At 34.3% G+C, this 26,479-nt stretch overlaps 2 protein-coding genes across 4 annotated transcripts in view; both read left to right on the forward strand.

Moving 5' to 3' along the window:
• The window catches only part of pot1 (protection of telomeres 1 homolog), a 53,985-nt gene extending 36,061 nt beyond the window's left edge, over positions 1-17,924 (forward strand). For 2 of the 3 annotated variants that reach the window (XM_051099825.1, XM_051099826.1), the window contains 11 exons: positions 7,879-8,048; positions 11,178-11,269; positions 11,362-11,385; positions 11,492-11,524; positions 11,678-11,834; positions 14,486-14,676; positions 14,761-14,896; positions 15,045-15,127; positions 17,005-17,099; positions 17,303-17,408; positions 17,496-17,924. In XM_051099825.1, coding sequence (XP_050955782.1) covers positions 7,879-8,048; positions 11,178-11,269; positions 11,362-11,385; positions 11,492-11,524; positions 11,678-11,834; positions 14,486-14,676; positions 14,761-14,896; positions 15,045-15,127; positions 17,005-17,099; positions 17,303-17,408; positions 17,496-17,602 — 1,194 coding nt within the window. In that variant the 3' untranslated portion in view covers positions 17,603-17,924. The remainder of the gene's footprint in view (positions 1-7,878; positions 8,049-11,177; positions 11,270-11,361; positions 11,386-11,491; positions 11,525-11,677; positions 11,835-14,485; positions 14,677-14,760; positions 14,897-15,044; positions 15,128-17,004; positions 17,100-17,302; positions 17,409-17,495) is intronic. The other variant, XM_051099828.1, reaches the window with a different exon arrangement.
• A 58-nt stretch (positions 17,925-17,982) lies between these two features.
• Positions 17,983-26,025, forward strand: gpr37a (G protein-coupled receptor 37a). Its single transcript, XM_051098951.1, has 2 exons — positions 17,983-19,268; positions 23,291-26,025. The coding sequence occupies exons 1-2, from the start codon at positions 18,285-18,287 to the stop codon at positions 24,113-24,115; spliced, it is 1,809 nt and encodes a 602-aa protein (XP_050954908.1). The 5' UTR covers positions 17,983-18,284; the 3' UTR covers positions 24,116-26,025.
• The last annotated feature ends 454 nt before the right edge of the window (positions 26,026-26,479 follow it).

The raw sequence follows: 26,479 nt of genomic DNA on the forward strand, positions 1-26,479 counted from the left end.
GTGAGCGCAAGTGGGAGAATACCAAGTATATGTAGATTCATTTCCACCGATGGCTTTATGTTCTGAGCCATTTCTCCAGGAAAATGTTGCAGTCCTGATGGGATGTAGGAACAGTTCATCCAAAAATGAAAATTCTGCCACCATTTACTCATTGTCACATCGTTCCAAACTGTATGACTTTTTCTGTGAAGTTGCTGATTCTCTAACAGAAATAAAGGTACGTGGAACCCATTCCACAAAAGGTTAGATTAACCTAAATTTACAGATTATTTACTCACCCACCTGTCATCCAAGATGTTTGTGTCTTTCTTTCTTCGGTTGTAAAGAAATTATGTTTCTTGAGGAAAACATTCTAGAATTTTTCTCCATATAATGGACTTCTATGGTGCCCCCAAGTTTGAACTTCCAAATTACTGCTGTTTAAATGCAGCTTCAAAGGGCTCTAAATGATCCCAGCCGAGGAAAAAGGGTCTTATCTAGCGAAACGATATGTCATTTTTTAAACAAATTGATAATTTTTATACTTTTTAACCTCAAATGCTAGTCTTGTCTCGTCTCTGCGATGCATATGCTTAGTTTTGTGTAATCCAGGCCAATACAGTTAGGGTAGGTCAAAAAACTCCTGTCTCATTTTCTTCTTTAACATCAAAATCGTCCTACATCGCTGTAGTGTGGTTTATTTATATGCGTATAGGTTACGTACATGCACCTGAGAATGGCTCTGTTCATGGTAAATGCTGATTCACACAAACAGTTCTCATTTACATGTATGGAGCATCTCAAACTCCATCTCTGCATACTATTGTAAGTTTGTGATAATTATAATGTTCATATGGGAACGCAGCGTGCACCATTTCATCAGAGATGAAAGACAGTTTATTTGAACTAATTATTATTATCTCATTGCTATTATATATTTATTTTAAGTAATTTTAAAGTGTGTTGTTCTACAAAAAAAAGAACCGTAATCATCAGATTACTCAGTTAATCAACAGAATAATCGACCGATTACCAAAATAATCATTAGTTACATCCCTATTTTGGCACTTTTATTTTTAAGAGTGTAGCTCCTTTTTTATATAATGAAAATTAATTGGCACCAGGACTTACAAATACCAAAATTATACCACACACTGTAAAAAACTATTTGGTGAGTCAGCTTAAAATAATTTGTAACCTGGTTGCCTTAAAATTTTGAGTTCAGTCAACTCAAAAAAAAGTTTATTCAACTTGAAATGTTAAATTATACTAAATAACAACTTAAGTTGAATCAACTTAAAATTTTAAGGCAGCTGGGTTACTTGCTGGGTTCAATCTTGTTTATTTGTTTTTTATCTCTATATTAAGAAAAGTAGCAAGCATTTTACATTTTTAAAAAATTTTGAGGGCTAAATCTAACATCTTTTTCTATATATATATATATAGGAAAAAGATGTTAGATTTAATGTATGAAATAGTTGATTTATATATAATATAAATGATATACTGTACAAGTATAAATATATATACATACAAATATTTTTTAAATATGTACATATATGTGTTAGTGTTGTCACAATAACAACATTTTGACTCCAATACGAAACTAAAATATCTCGATACTACTACTGAACCGATACTACAACAAAAACACAGAATGAGAGGTTAAAGTAAATAATAGATGATCCAAATGGAGGTTATAATTATTTTATCTATTTTAAAAAAAATAAAATAAAATAACAAACTTAAGGACGAATACAATAAAACAAAGACACAAATGAAATAAATAGGGCTGTATGAAATTTGTTTTATTCCCAAACTCTGTTTTATTTTTTCTAAATTAATTTAAAATTTTCTGGATTCCGTTTTACCCATTTTTAATTGGTTACATTAAAATATATTAATGAAAAAGCATGTCTGATCAAATGAAATAATGAAACATGTACGATTTAACAGCAGTTGAAAGGTTAACAGGAATTACCATTTAAGGCCCTATAAAATACGTTTTAGTATTTTTCTCAAACTGAGTGCTATGTTGATCAAATTCTGTGAATCTGTTTTCTGTTTATTTTCTGCATTCCATTCGTTTCATTAATTTTAATTAATAAACAAAAGCATGTCTAATTAATTTATAAAGATTAATTAGATTTTATAAAGAATGGTTTATTATTTAAATACTGTCTTGTGTATTTTCTTGTAAATAAAAAAAATGTAAAATGTTAATTTTCTTGTAAATATTCCTTAAATATTGCTTTAATAATATTTTTATTTTCAGTAGTAGTACTATCATTACATTAAGCAATATTTCCGTCTGAAACTTTTATTTTGACGGGTTGCTGCCTTCACATTTCTTTTGTATATGATATGAGAATGGGTTTTCTAAAAATTAACGGTAAATTCCCATGAACTGACTCTCACAGCAGTTGTAAAGACTACGTTTATGTATTCATGTACTCATATTGAGGCGTCAGAGGTTAAAAACACTGCGAGTATCACGTGCGCTTCAGTATGTGTGTAGTAAACTGCGCGTCCATTCATTCATACAGAGACGCGCAGAATATGCAGGATACATATTTAAATAGGCAAAATCCATAATATTCTGTGTTACAGTAAACTCTGTTTTTATGACTGAAATTTGCAATTCTGTCCATGGTTTCTGATTGGCTTTAATCATAGATCCCTAAATAAACAGTGTTAATACGGCTCTTTTCAAAATGCTTTCTTAAAGTACCAGTACTAGTAAAATGTGAAATTGTACTGTTTTTTTAAAGCAGGGTGTCGCGATACCTTTTAATTACAGGTGTATCGTGCAACACTAATATGTGTATACTGTGTGCGTACACAGTACACACACATATAGTATGTAAACAAACTTTTATTTTGAATGCGATTTAATCGCGATTAATCTTTTGCAGCCCTACTTTTTTTGTAGAGAGAATCTAAAAACGTCAGCTGACAGTGGATTTTGATGATAACTGAGATGGGAAAATCAGTCAGTTTAAAGTTTTCATTCATTTTAAAGTAAAATAGTGCTTCACTAAAAAAAAATGAACAATAAAAATAATGAAAATGATTTGTAATTATTAAATAAACAAAATAATAAAGATAAAATAAATAGTAATAAATTAATAAACTAATAAGAAAATGCATAATAATAGTTGCAAACAAAATTAATTAAATAACCTAATTTTGTAAGAAGGAAATTGTTTAAAAATGTATCACTGAGAAATAAAAAAATCTGTCATTATTTTTTTCCTGCTAACCAATGCTACTGTGTAATTTTTAGGTATAACGGATTTTATCAACACCATGATAAAATGACACGAGGTGGAGTGAGTAATGACTGAATTTTCATTTTTGGATTATTCCTTTATATTTGAGTTCAGATAGTGTTAGTGATATTGGTAATGGTTGTAATAAAATGGTATTGTGCTTCCATTAATTTCCATTCCTGACCAGACAACGGGCGTCTATATATCACTCATATCTCAAGGTTGTGAGTTGAAACCAAAGTATTTATGTTTTATGAATGATGGTGGCACAAACTAACATTGTGAAATTCAGTTCTCATCTGATTGTTTGTCCAGAGAAAGAAAACACTAGTCTGGGAGTTTATTGTCTGTTTATGCTTCTGGATATGAAGGCAAACATTTGGTTCTTTCAGTGGATCCAGCCATGTTTCTTCAAGGCCATTTTTATCACTCCAGGTTCTCTTTTTAGCTCCAATCTCACACCCCGGTTTTCAGTTGTCAGCTTATTCTCAAGCAAGATGGTAATGAGAAGAATCAAATTTGCGCTTATGGAAAACAAGCCTGTTTTCTTGAAATGCGGTTACCCACCTTGTTCTGTTTATGAAATAAGTCGGTTTCATTTAAATGCTGATGTTGAATAATTGACACCACTATTCAGTTTGTTCAAATTATTTGGTTTGCACCTTCATAATGTCTTTTTAGCCTGTATTAAAGCACTGTCTAGGGACTATGTCGCATCCAACCAGTTCTTGTGAATGCCAGCACTCAGGCTTACTTCAAATCTCTATACAAACAGAGCCTGGGTGGTGAATTCAGGTAAACAAAGACGCGGCTTTTGCCCGAAACCTCAAAGATGACGTCAGAAGCGTACAGCTATAGGACTCCCAGAGCCTGATTGTAAATGCAGAACAGAAATCTAAAACAATCTGTTTAGAGGTGTTTTGATAGCATATTCTCTTCTTGGCTCTTTAAAGACCATATTATGAAGATGATCATTCTCGTCTATCGTTGCACAAGAGTTCATTAAGTGATTCCAGCTCTCGCTGTCTTCATGTTCCTCCTAGTGATCTCGAGGGACCAACATTTATTTTCTCACCATCTTACTGTAATGTTGAGACCCTGTTGCTCAACTCTGATGCCGTAGCTCCCCCTACTGTACTGATCACTGAACATTCATGTACGTTTATTAATGCAGCAGACAATAGAATAACTTTAGAGTAGAGATGAAAGAACTTCTAGATTTATTTAAAGTATTTTATTTACTTTTTTACTTTCTATTTTATTACTAGTTACATTATTTATTTTTTAAAGTATTTTTTATTTTATACATTACTATAAAAAAAGATATTTGCTTTGTTCTGATTCCCTCTTTATTTGCATGTTTCTCTCTGAATGGTTTCATATCTAATTAAATTTCTACCTGAAAAAGTATATTTTTGATAGTCAATCATTATTTTGATTATTTAATTGAAAAAAAAAAAAACATGTGAAAGTAACTGCCCTCCATAGGCTTGAAACAAAGAAAAAAAAAATCAAAAAGCATGACTAATTAATTGAAATCATGGAATTTACACAATTTAACAGCAATTTATTAAACGTGTAACAAAAATGACATTTTTAATACCCTATGAAGTATTGTTTTTGTGTTTTCTATTAAATATCTTGATTCCTTTTTAATCTTAAGCATCTATAATTCATTCATTTTATTAAAAAAAAAATATATATATATATATATATATATATTTTTATAAATAAATATATATATATATATATATATATATTTTTTTTAAATAATATATATATATTATTATTATTATTATTTTTTTTTTTTTTTTTTCAGAAATACTGTGTTTTGTATTTACCTTTTTCTTGTAAGTAAATTCTGGTAAATATTCCTTAAAAATGTTTGAATTGTATTACTTAGTAATACGTTGTAGCTTGAAAGTTTGTATACCCTTTAGAATTTTCTACATTTTAGAATAAATATAACACAAAACATCACACTGAAAGTTGACAAAGAGAACTAAATCAAACAAATGAGACAAAAAATATACTTCATCTTTTATTTACTGAGAATGATAAATATTTGCGAGTTGCAAAAGTATGTCAATCTTTGCTTTCAGTAGAAAATTCTAAAGGGTTCACAAACTTTTAGGCAACACTTTATATTTAGTAAATATAAGTAATATATTTCTGTCACAGTTTCTTCAAGTTAAACCAAACTATTATTTTGACAGGTTGCTGTGAAGGGTTCTGTTTGTATATGATATGATGTTAGCTTTTATATATTATAAGAAGTTCTTGTATATTGAGGTGGCAGAGGCTGAAAACATTGTGAGCAGTATGTGTGTAGTAAAGAAAACTGCATGTTTACGCCATTCATTCACCCTGAATGATTACTAAATGATCTGACACCCTGAACATGCAGTATTCATATTTAAATAGCATTTAAAAAACATTTTCTCAGAATATACATTTAATATTAGAATCATTTTGTAATGATTTCGAAACGATTTGTTCAAAGCCGTTCTGAGCTTAAAGGTGAAGTCCACTTCCAGAACAACAATTTACAGATAATGTACTCACCCCCTTGTCATCCAAGATGTTCATGTCTTTCTTCAGTCGTATAGAAATTGTTTTTTGAGGAAAACATTTCAGGATTTTTCTCCATATAATGGACTGATATGGTGCCCTGAGTTTGAACTTCCAAAATGCAGTTTAAGTGCGCTTTCAAACAATCCCAAATGCGGTTGTAAACGATCCCAGCCGAGGAAGAAGGGTCTTATCTAGCGAAATGATTGTTTATTTTCATTAAAAAATACAATTTAAATACTTTTTATTCTCAAACGCTCGTCTTGTCTTGCTCTCCCTGAACTCTGTGTATTCTGGCTCAAGACAGTTAGGGTATGTTGAAAAACTCCAATCGTATTTTCTCCCTCAACTTCATTTCAAAGTCATCCTACATCGCTGCAGAAGTACCGACCCAGTCTTTGCAAAGTGAACATGCAAAGCAGATTAAACACCATTAACAAAAAATGTAAAACAGCGATATAGGACGATTTTGAAGTTGAGGGAGGTAATACGATCAGAGTTTTTTTTAGTTTCCCTCGGCTGGAATCGTTTGCAACCGCATTTGGGATCGTTTGAAGCCGCATTTAAACTGCATTTTGGAAGTTCAAGCTCGGGGCACCATATCAGTCCATTATATGGAGAAAAATCCTTAAATGTTTTCCTCAAAAAACATGATGAAACAATACAGTTTGTAAACCAAAATGTCTACATTCTTTATTATTAAACAAAGTAATTAGAACAACGACAGTCTACAGTAATCGACACATTCTTAGGAAATTGTGGGTTTATGGTGAATTATCAAAACTATTTCAGTAAGACAGTAACATTGTGGTTTACCTGGAAGCTGCACTAGGTATACATCACATATTAGCACAAAAAACTTAATGTTTTAAGCACTCAGTTGAAAATCTACACACATTAATCATACTTACAGGTTGTGGTTCAGAGACGCTTGTTGGTCCAAATAAAGAAGTAACAAGAGTTTGGCGAGTCCTCAGTAAAATGACTAGCACACAACACAAGGTTCGAATTGTATTGCTGTGGTATCATGGAACACACTAAATAGCAGAAGCGTTTGTGGGTAGATCCGCATTTCATGGGCAGGCGGGCATTAAGCAAATGTGTTATCCAGTGACGTAGATCGATAACAGGTAGTAGATTCGGAAATATAACAACTCGTTAAGGCAGTTCAGAGTCGACTCTTTTTTTTCTTTTTTTTTTTTTTTGAGGGACAATATCTTCATTTATCATGCACTTTTTTTTGATTAACAACTTTGCAAACTGTTTACATTGAAGGATAGCTGCATTACAAACTGCAAAAAAGATATTTTTCGAAAACCCATATGACCTGCTCTTTAAGGCAGTTTTCCAAAACAGCTGAGGGAACGTTGCGATATATCATTTTGGAGAGGGTTGCAAAGCCATTTTTGAGGTTCTTGAACTCTGTTGAACCACAGTCTAAGTTGTTAACACAAAATGGAGAAAATTTGAGTAGTTTTCACCAGTGTTCAATGACTCAACAAGGAGGAGACTGCAAAAATGGACTTAATGGAAGAGTAGCAAGCCAGAAACCACATCAATACTGAACCATCTCCATCAACTGAGATCATATTCCATGGACAGATGAGGTAAACTTTTTTTTTTTAGAGGAGCATTTGGATTCTGGAGATCCGTAACAGTGATGCTGTATGTGTAGTGTAGCATATTGGTGCTGCTTTGTGACCTTGATGACTATTATTGAAGGAGGCATGAGTTCTGCTATATACCAGACTACCAGGAGAATTTCTGAATATCCGTGCTCAGGATTAAGTATAGCTGATCGATGCCAGATAATAATCCAAAACATGGACACTTTTCTATGTCTGAATGGCTGAGGAGAAACAAAATTAAAGTTTTAGAGTTGTACAGTTAAAGTCCTGACTTGAATTCTGACAGGACCTGAAAAGAGCAGTTGTACTCGAAGACCAAAAATACTTTTGCAAGGCAACTTGAACTACAATTTCTAGGTTCATTAGTCTTTAACTGAAAAAGCTAATGTTGTAATGAAAACATCCTTTCTGTTTGTGTTTGCATTCAGCCAGGCACGTTCCTGCGGTTCTACAATCTCCATGCGTACCTTCAGAGAGCCCCGGACCAGCTGCCAGATCAGCCTGATCACCTCAGTTTTCACCTCCATGGGGGGACGTCATATGGACGAGGTTTACGCAGTCTTCCTGCAGAGAGCCCTGATCTACAGTCCCTCAAGAGGTGAGTCTAGAGACCACAGTGTCTCCATTTTGCATGTTCTTTTCATTACCAAATATATTATCAGCATAACAAATTCAATTAGTGACAGAAAAGAGTGTGGAATCTTATTTTGTGTCATTAATGTTGCTGAATTTTCAGCATCATTACTCCAGTCTTTAATGTGTAACATGTTGCTATCATGTTTCCAGCATCATTTGCAAGTTACTAGCACGTTGCTAGTGTGATTAGCAAGTCACTAGCATGTTTATAGCCAAACATGTTGCTAGCATGTTTGTAGCATGATTAACATGTTACTAGCATGTTGATAACATGTTTCTAACATGAGTAGCATTCTGATAGCATGGTTATCATGTTCCTAAAATGTTGTTAGCATGATTAGCAAGTTTTTAACATGTTTATCACCTGATTAACATGTTCCTAGCATGTTTCTAGCATGATTAACATGTTACTAACATGTTTCTAACATGATTAGTATGTTGTTAGCATGATTAGCATGTTGCTAGCATGTTGTTACCATGATTAGCATGTTACTAGCATGTTGTTACCATGATTAGCGTGTTACTAAAATGTTGTTACCATGATTATCAAGTTACAAACGTGTGGTTGGCATGATTAGCAAGCTACTAGCATGTTGCTAACCTGTTTCTAACATAATTAGCATGTTGGTAGCATGTTGTTACCATGATTAACATGTTACTAAAATGTTGTTAGCATGAATAACATGTTGTTACCATGTTTTAACATGATTAACATGTTACTAACATGTAGCTAACATGTTTCTAACACAATTAGCCTGTTGCTAGCATGATTAACATGGTACTAGCATGTTACTAGCACGATTAGCAAGTTACGAGAATGTAGCCTGAATAACACGTTGTTACCATGTTTCTAACATGATTAACATGTTACTAGCATGTTGCTAACATGTTTCTAACACAATTAGCCTGTTGCTAGCATGATTAGCATGGTACTAGCATGTTGTTAACATGATTAACAAGTTACTAAAGTGTTGTTAGCATGATTAGCCAGTTACTAGCATGTTGCTAGCATGATTAACACATTACTAGCATGTTGTTAACATGATTAACACGTTACTAGCATGTTGCTAGCATGATTAGCAAGCTACAAGAATGTTGCTAGCATGATTAACAAAGTACTAAAATAATGTTAGCATGATTAACAAAGTACTAAAATAATGTTAGCATGATTAACACGTTACTAGCATGTTGCTAGCATGATTAGCCAGTTACTAGCCTACACGAATGTTGCTAGCATGATTAACAAAGTACTAAAATATTGTTAGCATGATTAGCAAGTTACTAACATGTTGTTAGCATGATCAGCATGTTGGTAGTATGATTAGCATGTTGCTAGCATGATTAGCATGTTACTACATGTTGTTATCATGATTAGCATATTATTAAAATGTTGTTAGCATGATTAGCAAGTTACTAGCATGTTTATAGCCTGAATAATGTGTTGTTACCATGATTCTAGCATGTTTAACATGTTACTAGCATGTTGCTAACATGTTTTTAACACAATTAGCCTGTTGCTCACATGATTAGCATGGTACTAGCATGTTGCTAACATGATTAGCAAGTTACGAGAATGTTGCTAGCATGATTAACAAGGTACTAAAATGTTGTTAGCATGATGAGCAAGTTACTAGCATGTTGCTAGCATGATTAACACGTTACTAGCATGTTGCTAGCATGATTAGCAAGTTACTAGCATATGGTTAGCATGTCTAACATGATTAGCATGTTACTAGCATGTTGTTACCATGATTAGCATGTTACTAAAATGTTGTTAGCATGATTAGCAAGTTACTAGCATGTTTATTGACCTGTTTCTAACATAATTAGCATGTTGGTAGCATGTTTCTAGCATGATTAGCATGTTATTAGCATGTTTCTAGCATGATTAGCATGTTATTAGCATGCTGTTACCATGATTAGCATGTTGCTAAAGTGTTGTCTCCATGATTATCAAGTTACTACCGTGCGGTTGGCATGATTACCATGTTTGTAACATGATTAACATGTTACTAGCATGTTGCTAACATGTTTCTAATACAATTAGCCTGTTGCTAGCATGATTAACATAGTACTAGCATGTTGCTAGCATGATTAGCAAGTTACGAGAATGTAGCCTGAATAACATGTTGTTACCATGTTTCTAACATGATTAACATGTTACTAGCATGTTGCTAACATGTTTCTTAGTAGCATGTTATGTTACTAACGTGTGGTTGGCATGATTAGCAAGTTGCTAGCATGTTGCTAACCTGTTTCTAACATAATTAGCATGTTGGTAGCATGGCGTTACCATGATTAGCATGTTGCTAAAATGTTGTTTCCATGATTATCAAGTTACTAACGTGTGGTTGGCATGATTAGCAAGTTACTAGCATGTTGCTAACCTGTTTCTAACATAATTAGTATGTTGTTACCATGTTTTTAACATGACTAACATGTTACTAGCATGTTGCTAACATGTTTCTAACACAATTAGCCTGTTGCTAGCATGATTAGCATGTTACTAGCATGTTGTTACCATGATTAGCATGTTACTAAAATGTTGTTAGCGTGATTAGCAAGTTACTAGCATATTTATAGCCTGAATAACATGTTCTAGCATGATTAACATGTTACTAACACAATTTGCTTGTTGTTAGCATGATTGACAAGTTACTAAAATGTTGTTAGCATGATGAGCAAGTTGCTAGCATGATTAGCATGGTACTAACATGTTGCTGGTATGATTAGCAAGTTACGAGAATGTTGCTAGCATGATTAACAAGGTACTAAATATGGTTAGCATGATTAGCATGTTTGGTTTAAATCTTATTTTTGTTTTGTCATTAATGTTGTTGAATTTTCAGCATCATTACTCCAGTCTTCAGTGTGTGTGTGTGTGTGTGTGTGTTTGTGTGTAATGTAATACAATATATCTGGTTTTCACATACAGGAATTTGCTGAAGTCATGAGCATTTTAATGGCAAAATAAATGAGACACCCTATAAGTCATATTCATTTTCCATTAAAAAATGACTTCTGTGGCCCCGTAGCTGTTTACCTGACATTATGTGATCATGTCTCTCTCTCTATGCTGATCCATATTCAGTGCGCTGGACAAACACGTGGATCTGGATGAGAATGATGAAGTGAACGACGGCACCTTACTGGAGATCTGGTACACGCCGCCAGAGGCTGTAGGTTGGTGGCGCCTCTTCTGGTTTCCATTTTCTATCCAATTTTGTGTCGTGCTCAGCTCACCCTCATCTGTATATGCTTATGTTTCCTTCTAGTCTTGCCAAATGATGAAGAAACAGGTATAGATATATGTTACTAGCTTTAAAATCTTCTTCTTTTGTTTTCTGCAACAGATGAATAAAAAGGTAAATAAGCTTGAATAATTAAAAGTTTTTATCATTTCAGATGCAGAAGCAGATACGGGACCTTCTTATACAGGTAAAACAGTCACGTCTTACTGTACAGTAAAAGTGAAGGGTAAATCCACAATATTGGATTCATATTTGGAGAAACGGGATTGAGAAATGTCCACATGCAAACCACTAAACTAACAATTTCTGATATTTGAACATGTCTGTATTGATTGTTCAGTGCGGACGTGTGAGCACAACTCTCAGCGGCTCACACTCGCCCGGGTGAAGCGCTCCACACCGCCGCTGTCGTGTCACGTCCGAGCCCGTGTGAAGAGATACAAGCCTCAGCAGTTATACCAGTGCCTGAAACTCTTCTGCTCCAACTGTAAAACAATGTGAGTTTGACACTTTACACAACCCGCTCTTGATTCTTATTCATGTAAAGAACTTTTGTAATATTGTTTATCGAATACTTACTGTTTAGTTGTTTAATATGTAATTTTCCATTGTAATGTAATACTCATTGCTTATATTAAAGACAAAAATCATAAAATAAAAAATGTAAATATTTTTTTAAATTTGTGTGATCTGTACTGGTTCAAAGGTGTTTTTCCTGGAATAACATTATTGTTATTTTGTAACATTAATTTGCCATGTTCTGTTTGCCACCTGGTGGCTGTTAAGCATAATGAAACAGCCTAAAAAAGTTAAGATTTAAATTAGACACATTATTTGTATATTACACTCCTAAACAAAATAAGCATTTTACTTTTGTTACATTTACACTATCATTCAGAAATTTTAAATTTGGAATCAGTAAGGTATTATTATTATTATTATTATTATTATTATTAATATTATTATTATTTATTTATTTATTGTTAGCAAGTATGCATTAAGGACATTTATAATGTTACAAAATAAATTTCAAATAAATGCTGTACTTTTAAACTTTTTATTCATAAAATAATCATGAAATAGTCTACATTATATCCACAACAACTGTATGATAATAATAATTGTTTCTTGAGCATCAAATCAGCATATCAGAATGATTTCTGAAGGATTGTGAGACACTGGAGACTGGAATAATACAGGAATAAATAATAATAATCACAGGAATAAACTACATTTTTAAAATATATTAAAATAGAAAACTTTTAAATTGTAAAAATATTTTGAATATTACTGTTTTTACTGTATTTGTAATCAAATAAATTCAGTTTTGCCATCATGGGAATAAATTACATTTTAAAAAAATATATTAAAATAGCAAACCTATATTTTAAATAAAAATATTTCACATTATTACTGTTTTAACTGTATTTTTAATTAAATAAAATAAGTTTTGCCATCATGGAAATAAATTAAATTTAAAAAAAGTTAATTACAAATAGAAAACTGTTATTTAAAATTGTAAAAATATTTTACAGTTTTACTGTTTTTACTGTATTTTTAATCAAATAAATTCAGTTTTGCCACCGTGGGAATAAATTACATTTAAAAAATATATATTATAGAAAACTGTTATTTCAAGTTGTAAAAATATTTTACTGTTTTTACTGTAGTTTTAATCAAATAAATTTGGTTTTGCCATCATGGGAATAAATTACATTTTTAAAAAATATATTAAAATAGAAAACTTATTTTAAATTGTAAAAATATTTCACAGTTTTACTGTTTTTACTGTATTTTTAATCACATAAATTCAGTTTTGCCATCACAGGAATAAATTACAATTAAAAAATATATATTATAGAAAACTGTTATTTTAAATTGTACAAATATTTCACAATATTACAGTTTTTACTGTATTTTTAATCAAATTAATTCAGCTTTGCCATCACGGGAATAAATTACATTTTAAAAAATATATTAAAATAGAAAACATTTATATTATATTGTAAAAATGTTTCACAACATCACTGTTTTTACTGTATTTTTAATCAAATAAATTTAGTTTTGCCATCACAGGAATAAGTTACTACTTAAAAAATATATTAAAATAAAAAACATTTATTTTAAACGTTAAAAATATTTCACAATATCACTGTTTTTATTGTATTTTTAATCACATAAATTCAGTTTTGCCATCACAGGAATAAATTACATTTAAAATACATATATTATAGAAAACTGTTATTTTAAATTGTACAAATATTTCACAATATTACAGTTTTTACTGTATTTTTAATCAAATTAATTCAGCTTTGCCATCACGGGAATAAATTACATTTTAAAAAATATATTAAATAGAAAACATTTATATTAAATGTTAAAAATATTTCACAATATTACTGTTTTTATTGTATTTTTAATCAAATAAATTTAGTTTTGCCATCACAGGAATAAGTTACTATTTACAAAAAATATTTAAAAAAAAAAACATTTATATTAAATGTTAAAAATATTTCACAATATTACTGTTTTTATTGTATTTTTAATCAAATAAATTTAGTTTTGCCATCACGGGAATAAATACATTTTTTAAAGAGTTTTGAGAAAATATTTATTTCAAATTGTAAAAATATTTTGCTATTTTTACTGTATTTTTAATTAAATAAATTTGGTTTTGTTGTCACGGGAATAAATTACATTTTAAATTGTAAACTTATTTTAAATTGTAAAAATATTTTACAATTTTACAGTTTTTACAGTATTTTTAATCAAATAAATTTAGTTTTGCCCTTGCGGGAATAAATCTATTTTTTAGTGTGTATTGAAATAGGAAACATTTATTTTAAATTGTAAAAATATTTCAGGAATAAATTACATTTTATTTTCAAATAGAAAACACTTACTTTAAATTGGCTTATTATTTGACATTTCTGTCATCACTTGTTTTTGAATAAATAAATGCCTTTTTTGTAAGTGTAAGAGACCATTAAAAAGTTTATTATTCCAAGCTTTCATCCTGCAGTATGAGTAATTACTGTAAAAACCTGTTAATTTGATAACTGTAAATTCCTCCCTTGATGAGATTTCTTTCAAAAACATTAAAAACCCCAGACTTTTGAACATTAGCCTGCTTTTTCATATGTGACAGGATAGATGTTCCCGATGACAGCGCTGTTTCTAAAGTCTTTCGGGAGTCTGCGAAAGACAACCAACCTTGCGATGAGCAGTGGGCCGCCACTTCTTCAGCAAGTTCTCGAGAGCCTGGCAGAACCATCTCAATGCACATATCCAGAGACATGGTGGGGGAAAGCACTCACATGCAGCTGATATTCGTCGAAGGTATCTCTGACTAAAAAGAGAAGAGAGATTATTTTTCTATGTAGTTTTGAATATTTAATCAAAAATATGGATTCGTATCTACAGGAACGACACTGGATGAGATTTGTGTGTTATCACGGGATTACAAAAACCTGGTTCCTGTGAGATCAGTGAACGGCAGGATGACCCTTCTGGATCTCACAGCTCCCTTCCTGTTCTCTGGAGACAAAAGATATTACGGGTAAGAAAAACAAGCCTACCTGCTTTATTGTAAAAGTCCCCTGGTGTTCAACATGTACATCTATTACCATGAAAACAGCTTATGGGACAAACCCCAGGGAAGGATCACATGTTTGCGTAGTTTAAACGGATATTTGTGTGTGTCTCAGGTGTAAGCGCTGCTCTCTGAACACTTTTCAAAACCCTGTGTTTACTGGAGTGGAGACCTGGGATGAACAATCAGTTGCTGAAGGTACTTTCATTTTGACTATTTATATACCTGTTTTTTTTTTTTTACATGATATGTAGATTTTTTATGATTAAATATACACTACCAGTCAAACGTTTTTGGACAGTGTTTTTTAAAGAAGTCTCTTCTGCTCACCAAACCTGCATTGATTTGATCCAAAATACAGCAAAAACAGCAATTTTGAAATATTTTTTTTTACTATGTAAAATAACAGTTTTCTAAAATTCATAAATTTCAGTTGAATTTATTTCAAAATGTAATTTATTCCTGTGATTTCAAAGCTGTATTTTTAGCATCATCATTTATTGTTATTATTATAATTATTATGTTGAAAACAGCTGAGTAGAATTTCAGGTTTCTTGAATAGAAAGTTCAGAAGAACAGTATTTATCTGAAATAGAAGACTTTTTTAACATTATAAATGTCTTTATTATCACTTTTGATCAATTTAAAGCATCCTTGCTGATTAAAGTATTAATTTCTATAATTTCTTTCCCATAAAAAGAAATTTTGAAAAGCTTTTTATTTTAGATAAATGCTGAACTTTATATGAATTAACTATTACGTTTTAAAATACACAATTTTATTTAATATTACATTCATTTATTTAAATATTTTTTCTTTGTTTTTATGTCTTTGTTATAATTACATTTTCACATGCTGCCTCGATTGAATTTTGAAGGGGTCATCGGATGCCCATTTTCCACAAGTTGATATTATTCTTTAGGGTCTTAATGAAAAGTCTCTAATATACTTTGGTTAAAAATGCTCAATGGCAGTGTAAAACAACACCCTTTTTACCTTGTCAAAATCAGCTCTGCAAAAATCATCTCATTCTGGTCGAGGCTTCTTTAAATGCAAATGAGCTCTGCTTGCCCCGCCCCTCTCTTCTCTCTGTGGAGTGACGAGCCTGTTTACTTTAGCCGCACTTAGCCGCTAAACTTGCTAACTACCACATTATTAGGAAAGGCGATCGCAAAGATTCATAAAAAACCCTTATACACACTTCTGCTGTAAGTGAAGCTGGATCACAAATGATTCGCGCGAACATAAACGGATATATGTAGATCGGGAGGCGCATTCCCTTCAGAAACAAATGTAATGTACTATATCTTCAGCGGCTCAGATGTCGGGAGTAAATCACGACCACTATGTTCATTATTACATCCAGCAACACAACACCTCAATCGCTCAATCAGAGATATTCTTGTCTAACTTACATCCCTGCTCCAGCATCAAAACAATGGAGGTCGGACTGTTACAGCTGATCTGAGGTAAGATGCTCATGTCAATCAACTATCGTGGGAGCGGCCTCTGTCGGTCTGACGCCACAACAACAGGCATCTGAGAACGGCTCGATTTGAAAAAGGGATTATTATTTTTACAGATTAATTAAAAACCACTGCATGGATTTTTATCATTATAGGGTAGATTTGTACATACACTGCCAACACACAATAATGTTCAAACAACATTTAAAAGTGAACTTAGCATCCGATGACTCCTTTAAGAATTTAAAAACCTAACCAATCAGTTATGAATGGTGTAACCCTAATAAAAAAGTGGGAAAAGTGGTCACAAACAAGGACTTCAAAATTATGATATTATTTTTTATTATTTGTTTTGTTCATTTTAATGACCCTAGTTCTGGTCAGATTTGTGTTTTTTTTTTTTTTTTTTTTTTTTTTTTTTGGTGGGTCTGCAGGTGTGTTTTCAAAAAAGCTGACCCAGGCCTCACTGCACTGTTTCCTTTTAACATTTTTTCTTAGTCTCATGTGATGTCCTAGTTGGCCTTAAGAAAAAAAAATTGGACACCTCAGCTACTTATAAAAACGTACGACTGTATATTTAGGAAGTTCTTCTGTGTCTCTGTCACACAGCTCTTGGAGTTCAGCTGATGCAGTACAGATTGCTGATCCAGTTTGAACTGGAGGACAAGACTGACACATTAGAGGCTCTTCTGTGGGAAAACGCTGTGAGTGTACATGTATCTGGATTTTTTGTTGTGGTGGTGCAAAACAGAATGCGTTTTCAGCATTTGATTAAAGGAGTGCAAGTATTATTATTTGTAAAAGCAACTTACAAAAAAATGAAGATAAAATTTTTACATCATACATCAGCAGAGGGTGCTGTTTTCTATTCAGAAATAGGTTTAAGTAATCATCTTATTCTTTATAGGAGAAGTTCTTCCATGTTTCTGCAGTAGATGCTTCAGGCAGTCAGGATTTGCAGGACAAGATTCAGACCATCATGGACACAATTCAACCACCAGACAGCAGTTTGGGTAAAGATTTAATTTCCTATAAATCTTTTCTCTAAATTCCTACATTATTTAGCATAAGATAATGTTTTTTCTGTGCTGTCTTTATAGAAGAGCATCCATGGCTGGATCTTTGCCTCTCTGTCTACGCTGTAAAGGACAACGACAGAAATCAAGTTTGCTATCAGATCGCTAACACAGAAATTAGAGAAGAATAGAGAAGTTATGGATGATTTGATCCAAAGTGAAGAGATCACAGATGGCCACCTGCGATGCACAAGGAAGGAGTTGCCAGAAATGTTTTGTGTTAGGAAAAATGTAAATACATTATGGTCACACTCCATAAATTCATATTGTAAAATAAAACATCTTTATATTTGTAACACATCTGTTCAGTCTTTTCCGCAGGATTCCCATGGATTTCCAGATAGAAGCTTAAAAAGCAATAGCTACTTCTATAGAGTAAATAGAAAAACGTATCCATTTACTTGTTCTGCTCAGACCTGTGTGTGTCATTATTTAACAAGCTTGCTAGAAACACATTGCAGTTCTGTTTTAGGCCACTAGGCAGTGCATTATGTTGTATCTGTGAAAAGGCGCCTCCCTGACAGAGCTTCATATCACGGAGCTGCATCAGGAGTCCATGAACGGCACTCAAGGACTTTAACTTTATCGAGATGCTGGATGTTCTTGGCTTTGGCATGTACATTTTTCCTGTCAAACGAAACGCTAGATAATATTTCTGAGGTTTCAGGGCTTCAATTAGTCACAACACCTGTTTGACCAAGTATTTCCACATTTTTTCCTCACAATTCTGCTGTTAACACAATTCTTGGGATTAAGAAATGGAAACTGGGGATGTTCCTCTAAACGAGAGACCAGCAAGTGGGACGAAGCTTGATGTTTGTTCTACAACTTTGCCGTAACAATACTGGAATTATCATATTTGGATATTTTCGAGAGATATTCGCAATGGAAATGCAATTTTTAACTGTATTTTGTTTGCTCATTTGCTGTGAGCTCTCAGTAGTTTTCGCACGTGGCAATAATACGTCAGATTTAACGTCAAAAATCGTTTCATCCTTTAAAGTGCGTGAAATCAATACAGACAGCTATGAACGACGTGTAACTTTAAATAAAATGAGTCATGAAACAGGTAAGGAGCCTACAGATGTGCTTTTATCTATTAGGACTACGATGTCAGTCAATGGAAGCGATAACACAACGGTGAGAGAATCTTCCAAGCAAAACAACGAAAAAACTTATCAAATGGACAAATATATCAAAACAACATCATTTCTGAGGGAAACCCACGGCGAAATTCGGATTAAACGGCGTTATCGTCGACAGGAAGGAGTGACGGTGGTTAAACGCGAGATGAAGGCGCGAAAACATCCTGACAGGAATCAAACCGTCAAATCGCCTGAGAACGAACTTGAGCGAGTGGAGTCAATGCCGAAACCTGTAGCGCAGATCCAGCCTACAGATTTTCCCGCCGAGTTTACGTCTATCCCCGAATGGGGCACCTCACCTGCGGAAGACTATGAGGAAGTCTTCACCCCGTTCGTTCCCGTTAATACACGGTCAAAAGCTCCAGGGGTGAAGAACCCGTTTTACCCCGTGACAGGTGAATCGTACGGTGCATATGCTGTCATGTGCATTTCCATCCTCATTTTCACTGTGGGGATTGTTGGGAATATAGCAATCATGTGCATAGTGTGCCACAACTACTACATGAGGAGCATTTCAAACTCCTTGCTGGCCAACCTCGCCCTGTGGGATTTTGTCATCCTCTTTTTCTGCTTGCCACTTGTTATATTCCATGAACTCACTAAGGATTGGCTCCTTGGGGAATTCTCCTGTAAAATCATTCCATACATTGAGGTAAAACTGTGGTTGGTCACTTCTGATGGATGATTGAAATGCAGTTTGTGTTACTAACGTGTGATGTTTTTGTTATTTGGCCTACTGTTTCAAAATTAGTATGTTCATGGTATGAGGAAAGATGTATTGATACTAAAACTGTAAATTAGTAAAATGTGACCCTGGACCACAAAACCAGTCATATACATCATCTGAAAGCTTAATGAATAAATAAAGAAGCTTTCCACTGATGTATGGCTTGTTAGGATAGGACAATATTTGACTAAGATGCAACTATTTGAAAAACAGAAAATCGAAATATTGAGAAAATCACCTTTAAATTTTGTAAATTAAGTTTTGGTACATTTACAGTAGGAAATTCACAAAATATCTTCATGTAATATGATCTTTACCTAATATCCTAATGATTTTTGGCACAAAAGAAAAATCAATGATTTTGACCTATTTTGGCTATTGCTACAAATATAGGTCCAGGGTCACAATAGGAAATCATGTCCTATAAACAAGTTAATAAGGACCGTACTTGATTGCATAACTTTACATATGTGACCCTGGACCACAAAACCAGTCATAAGGGTCAATTTCTCAAATTGAGATTTATACAACATCTGAAAGTGGAATAAATACGCTTTCCATTGATGTATGGTTTGCTATGATAGAACAATATTTGGCTAATATACAACTATTTGGAATACCTGGAATCTGAGGGTGCAAAAAAATCAAAATATTGAGAGAATCGCCTTTAAAGTCGTCCAAATTAAGTTCTTAACAATGCATATTACTAATCAAAAATTAATTTTTGATATATTTACAGTAGGAATTTTACAAAATATCTTCATGGCACATGACCTTTACTTAATATCCTAATGATTTTTGGCATAAAATGAAAATCAATAATTTTGACCCATACAATGTATTTTTGGCTATTGCTACAAATATTCCCCAGCGACTTAAGACTGGTTTTGTGGTCCAGGGTCACATATTAGAATGTATCTGATCTCTTATGGTTTAATGCAACCTAGGTGCAGCTCTATGGTGTATGGTGAACCATGGGACTTTCATTGGGTCAGACTCATGACTGAATGAGCCGGCCCTGGTTTCATGGTTGAGATTTACTTTAGTCTAGCAGGTTCTGAAAGATAATTCCACTTTCACACATGAAGCTGGTTAAACTGTAGTGAAGATGCTGGTTTACCCATTATGGTGAATGCAGCACATCTGCTATTCAAACGTCATTCGTCATTTTATCAAAAATGTTACTTTATGCTATTTGAATCTGAAATGACAACATTTATGACAAAACACTTGTCTGCTGGTGCTGTGTTATTAGTTAAGTTGCTATATACTGTACATATTGACTTTAAACAAACTTGTTTGGCAAGATTTCTGTCAAACTGTTCCTCCACCAGAGCAGTTGTTGACCTCAAGAAGTAACTGACTGCAAAATATGTTATTTATGCCATTACAGCTGCAGTACGGCATTTTTTGTAGCAACGTTGAGATTGCAACACGTACTTGCATTGCGTTGTTTTGATTAACCTTCTTGGTTTGTGTACTGGCATGAAAAGCTCTGTCCAATTTCACACAACGTAGCTCTTCAAAAGTTTTTGACTTATAATTTTTGGATTTGCAGCTACTTAACTTTGTGATTTGATCTCTTGACAGACTTCTTATGTGAAAATTAACCTAACTGCATAAATATTCAAATTGCTAATTTTGTGGCTTTGTTCTTATATAGCATATAGACTGAAGTTTTCTTACAACATTAAATTAACAAAAAGCCTTCATGTGTGAAAGTGTGTGTAAATAACAGGAATCCACTGCAAATGTTATATGTGTAGGTCAGGACAGACATTTTGGCTGTGTTTTGTCTTTCTCAGTAAGAGGGGGTGTCTTCTCTGCAGACACAAAGAGATAGTGGTATTGCCCTGGGGCAGCGTTCAGATCGTATCATGTGTTTCTGAGGAATTGACCTGATTGGTGCCATAGTTGTGGCTTTAATCTCCTGACGCACTACAGAGCGCCAGCGCCTACACCCTAGATTCAGACCAACCCGCTAACTTGATCACAATGTTCCAGCCTAACAATGAAGTCGATGGCTTTAAATGGAAAGGCTGTGGTTTTTATAGACAATCTAGTGGAATTAAATTTCTATGTTATTCCACAGGCTCAATACAAGTTACACTCAATTGACAGCCGATGTTGATCGCTACAAATTAATTTGGGCTTGTTCTTCATTATTCTTAGAGAAATTCTTACTTTAAAACCTTTATTTTATGTACTATTTGAGCTATATTTTTGTCAAAATGTCATTTACATTTGCGCATTTAGCACACGCTTTTATCTAAAGCAGCTTACCTCGCATTCAAGGTACACATTTTATGACCTCTTGTTTTCTCTGGGAATCGAACCCATGAACTTGGAGTTTCTCGTCATGCTCTAGTCTATTTTTCACACTAAAATCATGTTAAGGCACATATAAATTATGTTATTTGGCTTTAATATTAAGTATTTAAAGGACTATTTCACTCAAAATTGAAAATTCTGTCATTAATTACTCACCCTCAGGTCATTCTAAACCCATAAGACTTTCATTCATCTTCGGAACACGATTTAAGATGTTCGTGATGAAATCCGAGAGCTTTCTGACCCTCCATAGACAGCAAAGCAACTGACACATTCAAGACCCATAAAGGTAATAACATCAGTAACATTAGTGGTTCAACAGTAACTGTTATAAATCTACGAGAATACTTTCTGTGCATTAAGAAAACAAAAATAACCCGGTGTTCTGACGTATAACGTCCATCTCTCTAAGTTCATTGTCTGTATATTCTGGTTCAAATAAGTAAGGCTGGGCAAAAAAATTTCAAGTCATCCTCTCTGTTGAAATCTTCAGTTTTATGTACAGTGTGTGCCTTCCTCTGCTTGTAAACAAGGCACAGCCCATCCGGGTTCTACATCAGAATGCTGGCTTTTGCGTCAGCAGCACCACACGCATGCATCATGATACTCTCATGAACATGCGTTGAAGACTGACACAGAAGAGAAGAAATTGTTGAAGTCGTTATTTTTGTTTTCTTTGCACACAAAAAGTATTCTCGTAGCTACATAACATGAAGGTTGAACCTAGGGCTGCTCGATTCTGATTCTTGGTTCTAGAATCAATGGAATTAGATTCCAAGAATCAGTTCATCACTGTTGTTTTCGATTAGTTTTTTAGATTGGAGGAACCAATCTCGCCATGACTGCGGGATATATAAAAGCCGTAGAAAGTAGCCTTCTCATAATATGAAGCTTTTTTTGTAAAAATTATACATTTCTATAGCTTTTTAATTTTACACTGCAATTTTGTCAGCATTGCCCATGAAATGGAACAAGACATTAAGTGTCTAAAATACATGTGCACAGTTTAGCTGAATTATGTTTACTTTAACTGTATGCTTTGCACAAAATTTACAAATTGTACACTGAAACAAAATAACCAGAACATTAACCACACTGATATAAGAGCTTGTGTGTTATGTCAATCAGATGCGCTCTCTACGTTTTCTTTCAGAATTATCATTGGCTGATAGAAAGGTTAAAAAAAATAGCATTTTATGTAAGATGAAAATAAGATCAAGACTTATTTATTTCAATGAATGATCTATTCTCGTGCAGCGCTCAAAACTGTGGACAACATAAGCCAGTTCCACCTTTGGAATTGACTGTTGATTCCCAATGCCTTGGAATCGATTCCTTTTGGAATCGTTTCCCAGCATGTTCTTGCTACCTTTCTGGGCCTTGAACGTGGTAGTTGTGTTGCTGTCTATGCAGGATCAGAAAGCTCTCAGATTTCATCAAAAATATCTTAATTTTTGTTCCAAAGATAAACAAAGGTCTTACAGGTTTGGAATGAACCCTTTAAGTTTAATAGAACCTGGAATGTTCCCTAACCCAGTTCCTTTGTCCAGGTTTCTCAGTGGAAGGATTTTCTAAAAGTTGATTTATAATGACCACACATCCCTTCTATCTTGCAGGTTGCGTCTTTAGGAGTAACAACCTTCACGCTTTGTGCTTTATGCATTGACCGTTTCCGTGCCGCGAGCAACGTCCAGATGTATTACGAGATGATCGAGAACTGCACCTCCACTACAGCCAAGCTAACCGTGATCTGGCTGGGTGCCCTGCTCCTCGCCCTGCCCGAGCTCCTCATCCGGCAGCTGGTAAAAGAGGAGCGCGAGCCTCCGGAGGTGATACCTTGCGAACATTGCGTAGTCCGAATTTCCACAGATCTCCCGGACACACTTTACGTGCTCGGACTCACCTACAACAGCGCTCGCCTCTGGTGGTACTTCGGCTGCTACTTTTGCCTGCCCACCCTCTTCACCATCATCAGCTCGGTGGTGACGGCACGCAAGATCCGCAAGGCTGAGCGCACCAGCGTGCGAGGCAACCGCAAGCAAATCCAACTGGAGAGCCAAATGAACTGCATCGTGGTTGCGTTGGCTATCCTGTACGGCTTTTGCGTCATTCCGGAGAACATCAGCAATATTGTATCGGTGTACATGGCTACAGGCGTGCCACGTCGCACGTTGGATATCCTGCATCTGGTGAGTCAGATAATGCTGTTCTGCAAGTCCGCGCTTACCCCCGTCCTGCTTCTGGCGCTCTGTCGGCCCTTCAGCAAAGCCTTCCTAGACTGCTGCTGCTGCTGTTTTGAGGAGTGTGGCCCACCAAAGTCCTCCGAGCCCAACAGTGATGACAACGATCAGGACGGTACTACCGATCTGGAGCTTTCACCCTACAGCACTGTAGTCCGCAGGGATCCAGCTACGTTCCCAACAGCGGGAACGCACTGCTAAGGGCTACACATTACCAATGGCTGAGATTTATGGAATAAACCAGTTGAGATGTTATTTCCACAGGCTGTGCAATTTTGTACAGTTTCTTGTTCAGAGATGCCGACAAACTGGATATTTTACCTTGCGAAAATAGAGACAAAGAGCCACATTTATCACAGGCCACATGGTCTTAGAGATGCAGCCGCGCCTATTGATGTTTACAAAAGAAGTCATGAGTTGTGTAGTTTCTTGGAGTTTATAGTAAGTCTAGAAGGATTATGAATTAACTCACATGCATTTGTTACATTTGCACAGTTTTTCCATTTTAGTTTGGTGTATTTGTGTCTCTGAGGCGTATGGAAGGTAATAGAAAATGGCTGTTCGTTTTTTGGTGTTGTGGAAATTGGCGATTCTTGTGAATCGGTTTAACGGTAGGCCTAGCTACCTTGCTATGTAAGTATTAAATTCTCTCTGTATTTGCTAGTGGAAGAACTTGTGATGCTCTTCAGCTACTTGAAAGCACTGAAGAAGCTGTTTAGCCAAGACGTCACTTTAATAAAAAAAAACAACAACAACGAAATGGAAGGTCTTAGGTTTTTCTTACTGTTATGAAGTCAACTGTAGATTGTGTTTATAATTTTGTAAGTTTTCTTGTATTCAGTTTGTGATGGTAAATTGAAGATGTGGAGATCCTAACCAATCAGTTTTTCTCCAGTGGCAAGTTTACAGGCCTGTGGGTCATCAATGCAATACAGTACTTTCCCAGTACACAGAGGCTATTGTTTAATGCCGTGGCCAGATCAACATTAGGCATTCATGCTGCAGCGGATTCCATGACCTCACGGACAGAAGTGCGAACTGGATTGGGAGTGTGGGGAAAGATGTAGGAAGCCTGTTTGGCTTAACAGGACAGCTGGAGTTTCGTTATTGTGGTCTGGTTACTTGTTGGCTGTTTAGCGTAAAAGGGAAAGTTGTACTTTTGCCCTGCTTGAGGAACCATCTCATCTCTTTTGCTATAAATTGAAGCTCAGTTCCAAACCTAGTGAGCTGCCTTGCTGTATGTTTCCTACATGGACAGCATCCTTCCAAGGTAGCATCATAACAGAAATGGAATCTTAAAGGAATAGTTCAATCAAAAATTTAATTTCTGTCATTAATTACTCACCTTTGTTCATCTTCGGAACACGAATTAAGATATTTTTTAGGAAATCCGAGAGCTTTCTGACCCTGACCCCTTGTTGTTTTTGTTTTCTCATAGCTTCATGAAATTAAGGTTAAAGCACCAATGTCACATGGACTATTTTATCGATGTCCTTACTACCTTTCTGGGCCTTGAACATGGTAGTACCGTTGCTCAGAAAGCGCTCGGATTACATCAAAAATATCATAATTTGTGTTCTTAAGATGAACAAAGGTCTTAAAGGTTTGAAATGACATGAGGGTGAGTAATTAATGACTGAATTTTCATTTTTGGGTGAACTATCCCTTTAAAGGGATTTTTTGAGACACTACAGTAAGCAGCAATTTCACTCAGCATATCAGCGTATTAGAATGTTTTCTGAAGAATAATGTGACACTGATGACTGGAATCTTCACTTCACAAAAGAAGAATTTAGAAAAATGTCTAATGTTTTGAACCCCATTGAAATTTTCAGAATACCTACTTATGTATAACTTGTTAGCTTGTTTTGTATTTTAAGGCACTTCATTGATGACATTCTCATGCATATTTAAGTAGACTGCATCATTCATACCCACACTTCGGCCTAATAAATTATTCATAGGCACCAACAAACAGACATTCTTTTGAACGGCACGTGTCATATTAATATTTCATGACTTGCCCCACTACAGTGTGTACTTTAAGGGATAGCTCACCCAAAAATGAAAACTTCCCCTATGATCTAAACACACTTTTTTTTTTCTTTAAAATGAATACAATCACAGTTATTTTTCAAAATATGCAGGTTCTTCTAAGCTTTATAATGGCAGTTAATGGCTGTTGAGATTTTGAAGCCCAATAAAGTGCCTCCATTCATCATAAAAAATACTCCACATGGCTCCAGGGGCCAATAATGACATGAAGTTCTAAATATTTTTCTTACACAAACGCATCAGCCTTTATTAACCCCCCGGAGCTGTGTGGAGTACTTTTTATGATGGATAGATGCATTTTATTGGACTTGAAAATCTCAACAGCCCTTCACTGCCATTATAAAACTTGGAATAGCCAGGAGATTTTTAAATATAACTCGAATTATATTCGCCTGAAAGAAGAAAGTCATATATACCTAGAATAGCTTGAGTGTGAGTAAATCATGGGGTATTTTTCATTTTTGGGTGAACTGTCCCTTTAAGATGTTGTTGGGTCCTGCAAGGACTAAA

The sequence above is a fragment of the Labeo rohita genome, chromosome 25 (genome assembly GCF_022985175.1).
Source record: "Labeo rohita strain BAU-BD-2019 chromosome 25, IGBB_LRoh.1.0, whole genome shotgun sequence".
Classification (NCBI taxonomy): Eukaryota; Metazoa; Chordata; class Actinopteri; order Cypriniformes; family Cyprinidae; genus Labeo; species Labeo rohita.